General features: G+C 45.3%; 2 protein-coding genes and 1 long non-coding RNA gene across 4 annotated transcripts in view; 2 read left to right on the top strand and 1 right to left on the bottom strand.

The window, feature by feature from the left end:
- The window catches only part of LOC103393944 (serine/threonine-protein kinase Sgk1), a 9,799-nt gene extending 4,385 nt beyond the window's left edge, over nt 1-5,414 (top strand). Inside the window, exons 1-13 of one of the 2 annotated variants that reach the window (XM_008331067.3) lie at nt 1,329-1,853; nt 2,322-2,397; nt 2,850-2,928; nt 3,019-3,059; nt 3,162-3,219; nt 3,334-3,417; nt 3,530-3,661; nt 3,763-3,875; nt 3,989-4,112; nt 4,201-4,296; nt 4,386-4,541; nt 4,645-4,734; nt 5,120-5,414. In XM_008331067.3, coding sequence (XP_008329289.1) covers nt 1,784-1,853; nt 2,322-2,397; nt 2,850-2,928; nt 3,019-3,059; nt 3,162-3,219; nt 3,334-3,417; nt 3,530-3,661; nt 3,763-3,875; nt 3,989-4,112; nt 4,201-4,296; nt 4,386-4,541; nt 4,645-4,734; nt 5,120-5,314 — 1,314 coding nt within the window. In that variant the 5' untranslated portion in view covers nt 1,329-1,783 and the 3' untranslated portion in view covers nt 5,315-5,414. Of the gene's footprint in view, nt 1-1,328; nt 1,854-2,321; nt 2,398-2,849; nt 2,929-3,018; nt 3,060-3,161; nt 3,220-3,333; nt 3,418-3,529; nt 3,662-3,762; nt 3,876-3,988; nt 4,113-4,200; nt 4,297-4,385; nt 4,542-4,644; nt 4,735-5,119 lie in introns of those variants that run through there. The other variant, XM_017040948.2, reaches the window with a different exon arrangement.
- LOC112488533 (uncharacterized) lies at nt 5,366-8,566 on the bottom strand. Its single transcript, XR_003052686.1, has 2 exons — nt 8,477-8,566; nt 5,366-5,585 (listed from the first exon to the last, which is right to left on the bottom strand). It is a non-coding gene; the product is annotated as an uncharacterized LOC112488533 (long non-coding RNA).
- The window catches only part of eya3 (EYA transcriptional coactivator and phosphatase 3), a 9,623-nt gene continuing 5,913 nt past the window's right edge, over nt 8,555-12,264 (top strand). The window contains exons 1-10 of the mRNA XM_008331068.3: nt 8,555-8,661; nt 10,101-10,199; nt 10,359-10,408; nt 10,603-10,676; nt 10,761-10,841; nt 10,926-10,974; nt 11,291-11,403; nt 11,641-11,778; nt 11,938-12,023; nt 12,108-12,261. Of these exons, the coding sequence (XP_008329290.1) occupies nt 10,152-10,199; nt 10,359-10,408; nt 10,603-10,676; nt 10,761-10,841; nt 10,926-10,974; nt 11,291-11,403; nt 11,641-11,778; nt 11,938-12,023; nt 12,108-12,261 (793 nt within the window). The 5' untranslated portion in view covers nt 8,555-8,661; nt 10,101-10,151. The remainder of the gene's footprint in view (nt 8,662-10,100; nt 10,200-10,358; nt 10,409-10,602; nt 10,677-10,760; nt 10,842-10,925; nt 10,975-11,290; nt 11,404-11,640; nt 11,779-11,937; nt 12,024-12,107; nt 12,262-12,264) is intronic.

The raw sequence follows: 12,264 nt of genomic DNA, 5'->3' as shown, positions 1-12,264 counted from the left end.
ATTAGCCCATGCTAACATTAGCCCATGCTAACATTAGCCCATGCTAAAATTAGCCCATGCTAACATTAGCCCATGCTAACATTAGCCCATGCTACAGTACATGCCATGTCCAACGTCATTACTGACTTTCTCAGATGAACGTCATGCCCACATTATACCGGTTGAGCCCAGTAGGTGGGCCACATGGACATGTTGCCCAGGACTATGGTTATTTTCGTACTATCAATAGTCCCCACTGGTAATTCACTTTCACAGGAACACGACTACAGCTGTAACTGATCGCAGCGACAGCAGCTCTGTTTACTTCACGTGAGCCAGAACGACCTCACAGTGAATCAACGTGAACCAACGTGAACCAGTGTGAACCAGCGTGAACCCGAGAACCGAGGACCTCCACCACCTTCATTACACCATGCTAACATTAGCCCATGCTAACATTAGCCCATGCTAACATTAGCCCATGCTACAGTACGTGCCATGTCTAACGTCGTTACTGACTTTCTCAGATGAACGTCATGCCCACATTATACCGGTTGAGCCCAGTAGGTGGGCCACATGGACATGTTGCCCAGGACTCTGGTTATTTTCGTACTATCAATAGTCCCCACTGGTAATTCACTTTCACAGGAACACGACTACAGCTGTAACTGATCGCAGCGACAGCAGCTCTGTTTACTTCACGTGAGCCAGAACGACCTCACAGTGAATCAACGTGAACCAACGTGAACCAGTGTGAACCAGCGTGAACCCGCTGTGTGTGGACACCAAATGGACCGCGGCCCGGCCCATAATTCATTTACTCATTCGTGTCTACGATGTTCCAGTCGTGACCTGTCGTCACGCTCCTCATAGGAATGTTAGCGCTCTGTTCTCTGTTCTCTCTGTGTGTGTTTGTGTTTGTCTTTGATGCTCCTGGTCCCGGAAAGGAATCCCAACGCTGCGTGGTGTTCCATGAGGATACAGGACGTTCTTGTTCTCACGCGTTCTTACTGACGTCCAGACTGGAAGCTAACGCTTAGCATGTTGGATTGGTGTGATTACGAGAAAACCCATCAGAAGACAATGGTCTGGTTTCTGCTGTAGGACCGAGGTTTGTGTCTCTGCAGAGACTGTCCAGATTTGTCCACAAAATCAAAGGTTTTATTTGTTGACAGTCGTCCGTTCCTCGTGGGCCTGGAACGTGCTGTAACTGGATTCCGTACAGAACGTTTGATTGGACGTTCCGTTGTCCTTCAGTCACAGAACGTCTTCAGTGAAAAAGTCATCATTAAAGTAAAGAGAAATGATGGACGAACGTCATTAAAGTAAAGAGAAATGATGGACGTCTCTACATATCAAGTCCAAACAAATGAAATCCTCTCTGGTTTAAGGGTCCACAAAAGATGAGGAGGAGGAAGAAGGAGCTCTTCCTCCTCCATCCCTGCAGTAACTCCTCTTCGTCATCGGCATCCTGCAGGCAAAACGTCGACAAAAAGCTGCGGCGGAATCCCGTGACGTCACGCCTGCTAAAGTGGTTGCTACGGTGACAAGAGGAAAGTGGGAGGAGAGGGGGGCGCGTCCTCGTCCTCCGACGTCACTGTACCACGTGGGGTGCATAAATACTCTGGTGCGCTCCAGTGTTGAACGACACTGCGGAGCGGAGCGCGGATCAGAGCGCACGGTTCTCAAACGTCTGCGCGCGTCCGGGAAGAGCACGACACGGAGTAGGCGAGGAAAAAATAAACTGAGGAGATTTTCTTTTCGTTACTTTTTTATCGTCCATTTGGATAATCGTTCAACAACCATGGCTGTGACGGAGGCTGGCTGTGACCTGACGTACTGCAAGATGCGGGGGATTGTCGCCGTCCTCGCGGGTGAGACACACAATTCATCATGAGTGGAAATGTGAATTTGTCACATGACGTCTGACGAGCGTCACTGTTTGGTTTTAAAGGTGAAGTTAAACTGCGGGAGAAATGACTGCAGGGAGGAGAATTAGTGCCTGTTTCTCTGAGTTCTGTGCAAATGTCAAAAACAAAAATTTTTTTTTCTTTCTAATTCTCTTTAAACCATTGATCTTGTCTTGTCTGATAATGACTGCTGATTGGATGATGCTTTGTTGGTGACCACCGGTATCATCTGAATGAGTGACCTGTGGGAGGTTGCATAACCTCATAAGCCTAGAGCCTTATATTGGATGTCACCATAAAAAAAAATAATAATAAAAACGTGAGAAACGTGGATTCAACTTTTTGTTTTTTTCCTGCTCTTGTTTCCTGGTTCTTGCCTGTCTGTCCTCCGACACCGGTGCCAACCTTCTGTCTTTGTCTTTGTCTCCTCAGCCTTCATCAAGGAGAGGAAAATGGGTCTGAACGACTTCATCCAGAAGCTGGTGTCCACGCCGCACATCTGCCAACAGTGAGTTCTGCCTTTACTCTGCCTTACTGTACTGAGCGTACACCTCCACCTCCCGGCTCCAGGTCGCCGGTTCAACGCCACGTTGTTCGGTCCATTCATGTTCCAATCCCATCAGCCACCTGAGCCCTGTAATCCTGGTCCCACAGTAAGAATAGCTGCTGTTGTGACCAGTGTGTTAACAAGTGCTTAATCACCTTTGCTGCAAATCCCTGTCTGTCCACCAGGACGGAGCTCTAATTTAATTAGTTCACCGTGCACACCACCGTGCACGTCATCCTTTGGATCTTCTTGACCTGTGAATAATTCCAGCCTCTGATCAGGGTCCGAGGGGGGGGATTTAAAAATAGTTCCTGCAGGGTTCTGGGTCGGCTGACTGAAGTCTGACCTGTCTGGAAGTTTCCGACGTTTTTTTCCGACTGTTGTTGATCTTTGTTTTTGTTTTTCTTCTTCAGTGTTGAAGTGAACAGTCTGCTGAAGATTGATGAGAACCAGAATGAAGAAGTAGAGAATGGCCCACATCCTGCAACTTCGGTAAAAAAAAAAAAAAGACTGAAACACCGACTCCAAACTTACCTCACAGACTCAGTGTTCTTACTATTTCCTCCTTCTCTTGTGTTCCAGATGTGCCTGAGTTCACGGAGCTCCCTGGTCGAGGACACTCAGTGAGTCGTCTGACTGACTTTTGTAAAAAGAAATTCACAGCACGGGTTCTGAAATGTATTTAATTTAAATTCCATTTCATTTTTTTTCTCCTCCTCCTCCAGGATCAAACCCTGTCTCTTTGACTACTTGAAAATCATCGGTAAAGGCAGCTTTGGGAAGGTGAGTGTCTCCGTGTCCCTCCGCTCAGCGTCCTGATGTCATCTCCTCACTGTCCACACGTCCGCCTGGAGTCACTCGTTGGGATCAACCAGGCTAATGTTTGCTGTGTTTCAGGTTCTTCTGGCTCGACACAAAGAGTCCACAAAGTACTACGCGGTCAAAGTGCTGCAGAAGAAAATCATCCTGAAGAAGAAGGAGGTGAGTGACTGTTCTGGTCCTGTGATGCACCGCTCTCTCTCTCTCTCTCTCTCTCTCTGGGTTCTGTTGAGAACCTCTGTTGATCCTCCGCTCGTTCTCCCTCCTGGTTTAGCAAAAGCATATCATGGCGGAGCGCAGCGTCCTGATGAAGAACATCAAGCATCCCTTCCTGGTGGGGCTGCACTACTCCTTCCAGACCACCGACAAGCTCTACTTCGTGCTGGACTACGTCAACGGTGGAGAGGTGAGTCGCAGCGACCCACGTCCCACACCGGGACGGTCACGTGACCCAGTGTGGAGGAGCCGTGTTTGACTGATGATGTCGCTCCTCTTCTCCTCCTGCAGCTCTTCTACCACCTCCAGAGGGAGAGGGTCTTCCTGGAGCCCAGAGCCCGCTTTTACGCTGCTGAAATCGCCAGCGCGCTCGGCTACCTCCACTCCCTGCACATCGTATACAGGTAAGCTGCGGTCCCACGGCACCCCCTGGTGGACGAATGAGTGATTTGCGTCGAAGTCACACGATCTCCCAGGCGTTGTGGAATAATAATGGGTTTCACTGGACTCTCTGCAGGGACCTGAAGCCTGAGAACATCCTGTTGGACTCACAGGGACACATTGTCCTGACCGACTTTGGACTCTGCAAAGAAGGTCTGGATCCCAACGGAACCACCACCACCTTCTGTGGAACACCTGAGGTACGGTGACTCCTCCGTGGAGCCGTTTTGAAGGTAAAAACAAACGAAGCAGACTCTGGACACTGATCTGGACCGCTCTCTCCCACAGTACTTGGCTCCTGAAGTTCTCCAGAAGCAGGCGTACGACCGGACCGTGGACTGGTGGTGCCTGGGCTCGGTGCTCTACGAGATGCTCTACGGACTTGTGAGTGAAGTTTTGGTTTTGTTCACACACTTGTGTTCGGTTGAAGCCAAAGACTAATCTGTTTTTTTTGGTTTTTTTAATCTTCACAGCCTCCGTTCTACAGTCGTAACACAGCAGAGATGTACAACAACATCCTGCACAAAGCTCCGATGCTGAAGCCCAACGTGTCAAACTCAGGCCGGGAACTGTTGGAGGGTCTCCTGCAGAAGGACCGCACCAAGAGGCTGGGAGTCAAGAACGACTTTGTAAGTTGTTAGAACTGAACCTGCAGAACTCCACGACTTGACTTAGATTTGTTTTGGTTTTTTTCCTCACCGCTCGTCTCCATTGTCTTTTCCCCCCCGGCAGCTTGAACTCAAGTTCCACTCCTTCTTTTCTCCGATCAACTGGGACGACCTGATGGCCAAGAAGATCACGCCTCCGTTCATTCCCTCTGTGGTACGTTTAAAATTCAAACCTTAAAACGCGTTCATTTTATCTACTGTCAACTTCAAATAAGTGACTGTCACGACATGATGAGGAAAAACGAGAAAGGAAAGAAAATGCGGCAAAAATAATAAAATATTACCTGGAGCAGCCTCAGAGATTCACACGTTAGTGTTTATATATATATATCACGTATATCAAGTGGTTTGTGCTGCCTTTGTTGTCTTTGCAAATCCATTATTTTGTTACAAATAAAAGTATTCGGAAAATATTGTAACATTGAAAATAGATCATCGTTGATCGATTGTTTCTGTGTTTAATTTCATAAATGACCTCAGAATGTTTATAGTGTAGAGATGTAGATGTTAAAACAGCACTCCTGCTTCATCTTTCTCAGAGTGGTCCCACTGACCTGCGACACTTTGATCCCGAGTTCACGCACCTGCCCGTGTCCTCGTCCCTGTGCACCGACACCCTGACTGTGACCAGCAGCGTCAGGGAAGCTGCCGGAGCCTTCCCGGGGTTTTCTTACGGACCTCCTGCGGAGCACAGCTTCATGGGAGACATGGTCGTTTCCACCGACCTTTCCTGAGAACGGACCAGAAACAGAACAGGAATCTCAGGAGGGACAAAGACTTTTTACTTTTTATTTTTGGACCAGTCAGGGATCAGTTAATGGATTAAAAACAAAAAAAAAACACAAACCTACGTTTGACTGAAACTGTGGATTCTTCATTTTAACACCATCATCATCATCGTCGTCGTCACTGGGCCGCACAGCTTTGCCTAAATCACTCCATAACTGCAGTACACGCGTGCCAAGCTGGGAGGAGCTCCGGGGTCACGACATGATGACGTCGACACTAGGAGGAGGAGGAGGAGGAGGAGGAGGAGAAGTGCCTGATGTTTAGACAGCAATTTGTTTGGCATCAGCTGCAGCAGAGAGAAGTGCCTGATGTTTAGACGGCAATTTGTTTGGCATCAGCTGCAGCAGTTTTCATTAAGAGGACACCGCTTTATCAAAACTATTTGTTTGGACTTTTTCTTTGTCATTTTTTTCATGTTAACTTTATTTCCTGTCTCAGAAGGCTGTCTTTATTATTAATGTAAACCTTCAATTGCACTCGAGGAAACAAGGGTCCAGGAAAGAGTACAAACTATCTGCTCAAACGGTCAACAGCATCTTCAGATGCCACATTCCTGCCAGCGTCAGCATGTGGGCTCCACGAGGCCCAACCACTGGTTCCACCTCCAAATATTACACACTTTAAATAATTCTCTTCATATTGTTTCCTCGTCAGTTCCCATTTTTAAACTGCAGGGGGAGCTGAGTGAAACCACTACTAACAGTTTGGCCCATTTCTGTATCAAATGTAGCAAACCTTGGTCCCACATGGTGGCGCTGGCCTGGTGGATCTGCTTGTTTTCAGTTCCTACAAATACTCACAGCTGCTTGTTTTCAGTTCCTACAAATACTTTACATTTCAATACAGTACTCTAGTAAATGGTACTTGGACCAATTTTTTTTTTTTTTCCCTAAACGTGTCATTTTCGTCATCTGGACCATTTGTCCTCATACACTGATGATCAAAGTTTTACTGTACTGTACAGAAGGAAAGAGTTACATATATATTTTAGAGCAACATTTTGGAAGTTCACTAACAAACATTCGCTGTTTGACTTGTAGTCTTCTCATAAATGATACGTCATGAATTAAATGTTTCCTAGTGAATAGATTTTAATAGTTTGATTGAAAACTTCTCATAATCATCAACATCTAGTGACATCTAGTGGTCACACTTGTTCACTACTGTGTTTCCAATCGTTGAAAAACAGACGAATGTGATTTGATGGATGATCGGTGGATGTTCGAGCAGAAATAACAAACCTACGTCGATCAAAGCACATCGTCTATATCCCAATGTTGGACCGTGACCAAAAAAGTGGGACAAAAGGACTGAACAATGTCGTTAAGACCAGTTTAGTTTAGTCCCTGGGAGAAGGTTCTATCATGTTCTTATGTGCATCAATTTATTATGTTACATATTAATTTATAAACGTGGTGCAAAAATTCCCGACCATATCATTAGACAACTTTTTAGGACCAAAACCATTGTTCCATGATACCAATTTTTTTTTTTTTTAATGAATGCATCACGTAGAGCAGAACTGTGAATGTCTTGTGCCTGTCCGAGGTCGGCCTGATCCATATATTTACTGTATGTACATATCTGATTCACCCTAAACCTCCCGGTCCCTTTAATGGAGAGAATAATGTTCTATAAAGAAGTGCTTGATTAACTTGACTAAGAACCACTGTGTGGAGTAGGAGCTGGCCTTCCATCAACACCGCTCAGCCGCCGGCCTACTCCATTAAACTGTTCTGGAACGTGCAATAAGATGTAAAAAAAAAAAATAAAGTTTTAAAATTTATATTTATCTTTTGATCTATTTAATTCAAGGATCCAGGTTGTAGATTGTGTTCTTGCATTTGTTAAAAGAGAAAGTCTTCTTCCGAACAGAAGTGGTTAAAGACCAATTTATTTTTCATTTTCAAACCTACTGAAAATAATTATTACCAAAAACAACAACAACACAAGTAATTATTACCAAAAACAACAACAACAACAACAAAGAAACAAGGCAACGCACAGCTCTAGGTCATTTTCTTCCATATTTGGAAGAGTTACTTTTCTGTTTTATATATATATTTTTTAAAATGTGTATTTATTTTCATGCCACTTCTACTGTGTAAAGAAGAGTTTCATTAACATGATCGACGGAACTGTTGAAGTGTAACGTGTCAGAAATGGCAAATAAAATCTCTAAATCCATGTACACACGTATGCTACTTTACTTCACTTCCAGAATGTTCTCCTTCAATGTCACTGATTCCGATACATTAACATTAGCAATGTCAAAATTAATTAATTATTAAATAATTTGTTATTAATAAGACGAAAATTTTATTCTTAACAGATGGACAGAATAACACATACAGTATCTATTAATTATACCAACCGCTCAGTGGCGCTATTACACAGTTTATACACAAGTTCTTATTTGCACACATTCTATTATAATATCTGTATCTAAAAAATATTTTTTAGATACAGATATCTCCTTTCTTCAATAGAACATTAAACATTAAATATTTTTATAGACTTACGTCTGACTTAAGACTAACTTCATGGAACGTTAACAAACGTACATTTTAAAAAATACAAACTACTTGAACTTACAAATACAGTAGTTAATTGAAAGTGTGTGACTTAGCGGCCTCTTGTGGTGAAGTTTCAGCCACACATGCAGAAAAATCAGAAAGCCTTAAGAAAAGATTAAACGCACCAGGTTTTAGGTTTTTTTAACTGCACAATATTAAAAACACGACGATCCAAGATGGCGGCCGTCACAAGAAAAACATACTTCTGATGTAGATTTATAAACTGGTAAGCGACACTAATAATAATGAATTATATTTAAATATTGTATTATTATGTTATACTATTATAATTTAATAATTTAATTTGTTTCAAAGTTTGCTATATATAGGGCTACGGTAAATTTACGTATGCTATGTTATATTAAGGACTGTTATATTAAGGATTGGAGTTGACGTTCCAAACAAAATAAACCGGATGAACTCGGCTATAATCTGACATAAGTCTCTGACGCGACACAAGGACGGAAAGCTGACATTTTGGGAGAAGTTTCAACTGTTCAAATAACAAATGTTTACAGTTGAGCATCTCACCTGTGATGCTGCCGCTGCCACAACTGTCGCGACGCTGAAAAGACTTCGACTTCGCGCATGCTCAGTAAGACCCTTAATCGAGACTTCCTGCCAAATAGTGCTCCCTAACAACAGACAAAGCTTGACACTGTGGGTCCGCGTAGAAGACGCTGGTTTAAAGGCGTTCCTTTATCGTTTCGTCAATGGTAAGATTATAACATACAGTGTTTATGGGTCTCTGGTGTCTTCGTGCCGCCGTGAGCCCGTGCTAACGTTAGCCGCTGCTGCAGTGTGAGATGCTCTTCACACGCTGCCATTTCTGTTTCCACTCCAGCCAATGGCTGCAGGGCCCGACTAATCTCTGGAGCGGAAAACTTTCGTGACCGGGACGAACTGACTTGTGCTGACGATCGAGTCGTATTTTCTGACTTTAGGCAAACGCACAAATGTGATCGAGAAATTTGGATAAATCTGCTCTCCTCTGCTCCGCTTCAGTCTGAAAGTAAACATTTAGAAGCTAACGTTGCAATTTAAAGGCTTTCTTGGTGGCGTCTAAGTCCTAGTGTTGATAATTACGACTCCATTGCGGGCTTATTACCACAGTGTAACTACTGAACCATTTCATGTTAACGTATGCTCAATAACAGTTCGGTTCTAATGTCCAGTCTTTCACAGTAAACTGTTGTCACCGATGTTATTTCCTGGAGGACAAACCGAACTGACGCTTTTAATAATATCACGATAAAGATCGATCACTGCCAAGCAGCAATTTTCCAGTAAATAACCAGTCACTGAATCATACCGAGTCAAGAAAATACTAAGACCTGTGTCTGTTCAGAGTTTGATCAATTAATCGATTGCGATCGATCTGCGAAACTTCTCTTGAAGCGGGACTGTTGTCATAATCGATTAATTACAACGTGCAGAGAAACGTTGACTGTATCCAGTTCTCAATCATGTTACAAAGTGACATAGGAGTTACATTAAGAAAGTGATATTCACATAACGTTGTAATAATATTATTACTGTTATTAGTGGTATGTATTAAGTGACCAACTTTTCATAAATTTGATTTATGATGTTGTAAATGTATTGTCCCCGTCGTCTGCCATTAGTACGACATGTGTAGTTGGTCTGTTTGTCACCTCTTTTATATAAACCTTACATAAAATGACACGGGTTTCAGTTGTCTGGCACGTGTCCCATCCTGAACGTGCCTCATCTGACCCACTTTCTCTTTTACTGTGTGTCTACATTATGTCAGGAAGTCCAATGTGTGTCAGACGAGCCAGCAGACAAAAGAAGGTTAGGTGTCAACTAATGCTGCCGCAAAATCCACTTCATTCATCTCATCATCTCTCCCTAATCCTGCAGTAAACACACTCACCTGCAGAGGCGCCCATAGGTCTCCTCTGCAGAGGAATGACCCCCCCACACACACACCCCCACTGCCCCATTTCCATCATGTAACTGGGACTAATTGTGCACAAACCCTACACGTTGATAATGTGTGCGTTGCGCTCGGACCGTCCTATGTGGGACACAGGAAGTGGGAGGGGCATCAGACGTCTACATAAAGCGCAGCAGACATTGGGGACATTCAGCCTATAACGGTTTGGTCTTTTCCTGCTGTGGTTTTGTGAAGTAGGGTCCAGGCGGGTCGTCCAGGTAGAGAGAGCGGGCTGAGCGTGCAGACATGTCGGGTCGCTCTGCTGCAGAGATGGATGACTCGCAGGAGCTACCGGTGAGTCCACAGCAGAAATGTGTTGACGTTCAGACGTCAGGAGGTCACATGATCATGTAGATCAGCGGTCGCCAACCTAACACCGTTACAAAACTTGTGGACTTTATCCTGTTCTGTATCAGAGTCTGAGTGAGCGGTTGTTTTCTGTCTGTCGTCCAGGCAAAGAAAGTGAAGCTGGAGATCGAAGCCGGACTGGAGAAAGAGCCCAGGTCGGTGGCTTCATTTTCTTTTTTTCTCCACATCCTCTGATTGATGTGGCCTCACAGTAAATGCTGACTCTTGAATGTTCTACTGAATATATTCTCCACAGCGCTCGGTCTGTAATGACTCGTCCAAATTGAACCTCTTTGGTTTTTCACTGACGGCAGCAGCAGAAATAATGTGTCGTTTTTTTTTTCTCTAGTAACCTGTCTGGTGATGAAAGTCCAGATCCTTCATACTCTGCCCTGTCCACTGCCCAGCTGGATTCAGATGAAGGTGAAATAAACAACACACACACACACACACACACCGACGGACGCAGCGGGTGATGGTTACTACTTTGTTTGGTTTCGTCCTCAGGTGATCAGGAGCAGTCGGATATCGAACATGGAACGGCGTCTCAGGAATGTGGAGACTCGTTGAACCCCTATGAACATTCAGGTACACACACACACACGCACACACACACTTCCTGTCTTCATATCACTTGGTCTGACGCTGTAGCGTGTCTGTTCCCACCCACAGACTCGACAACCACCTCGGAGTTCACACAGCAGGTCTATCAGGGAAACAAGTGAGTACAGTAACCCAACCTGGGGTTTGGGGCCCAGGTTGGTACCTAACCCTGAACCTTTAGGGGACAGGAGGAGACAGGAGGAGACAGAAGTCCTACCACGGCTTCACTCACTGAAAACACAGGCTAAATATGTTTCTAATCTAATCCCTCTGGGCCGGGATTTGAACCAGCAATTCACCTCAGTTTGATACTTTGAGCACTGGATGAAATGTCTGTAGTTTAACCACGAGTTTAAACAACTGTGGAAAAGACAGAGACTCCAGTGAAGTTCAGAGACGTGTGTTTGACTCTCCGTCTTCTTCTTCTGTCCCAGCCCGACGTCAGTGACCTCCTACACCAGTCACGTGGCCTTTCCTTCTCTGGCCCAGTCCAACGTGTACTCGGCCTTCCCTCAGACCGGCCAGACCTACGGCCTCCCACCTTTTGGTTAGTCCACTCTCTCCCCCCGATGACCTTTCACCTTTCTCTCTGCTCACTAAAACCAGTCACACCTAGTTCAGGTGCTTTGAAGGCCTCACCGTGCGCTGAAGCTGATCTCCTTTTAATCGCTGCTTAAATCTGCCAGTGACTCAACAGCTCCACCTTGAGGCTTTGCCACTTTTCCTGCTGCCACTTAAACCATTCTCTGCTTCTATTGCTCTCTCTCTCTGTGTTCATCTTCAGGTGCTATGTGGCCAGGCATTAAAACAGAGACAGGGCTGCCTGAGGCGCCCTCTGGTGGCCAGCCTGGGTTTCTCAGCTTCAGCACGGCATATACCTCAAGCCAGCAGGGCCAACTGCACTACTCATACCCCAGCCAAGGCAAGCTGCAGCGGCACTCTGCCTCCAGACGTAACGCTGACAAACACTGGCTGCACTGACTACAGCAGCTCCGCAGCTTTAACTGCTCTCCTGCCGTTGTTCTTCTCTTGTTTCACCTCCCCGTGGCGCTGTCCTACAATGAGATCTTTCTGTCTGCAGGCTCGAGTTTCACAACTTCAAGTGTGTACTCCAACATCCCCCCGGCCACAGCCACCACCACCGCCTCCACCACGGTGAGCCCACAGGTACGGAGTCAAGGACCTGCAGTGTTACTGTGAGGACAAACAGAGCTCGACTTTAGTCAGTCATTCCATCGTGTATGTTTGCAGGAGTTCAGTAACTTCAACTCTCTGAGTCAGAGTCAGTTCTCGCAGTACTACACCCTGCCGCCCACCTACGTGCCCACTGGGCTGCCCAGCAGTGATGAACAGGGCGCAGGTGTGGGCGGGGCTGGATATTCAGCCATGAAGTCAGAGGAAGCTGCTT

The sequence above is a fragment of the Cynoglossus semilaevis genome, chromosome 18, assembly GCF_000523025.1.
Source record: "Cynoglossus semilaevis isolate Cse_v1.0 chromosome 18, Cse_v1.0, whole genome shotgun sequence".
NCBI classification, from domain to species: domain Eukaryota; kingdom Metazoa; phylum Chordata; class Actinopteri; order Pleuronectiformes; family Cynoglossidae; genus Cynoglossus; species Cynoglossus semilaevis.
This window is presented reverse-complemented; position numbering and strand designations above follow the sequence as displayed.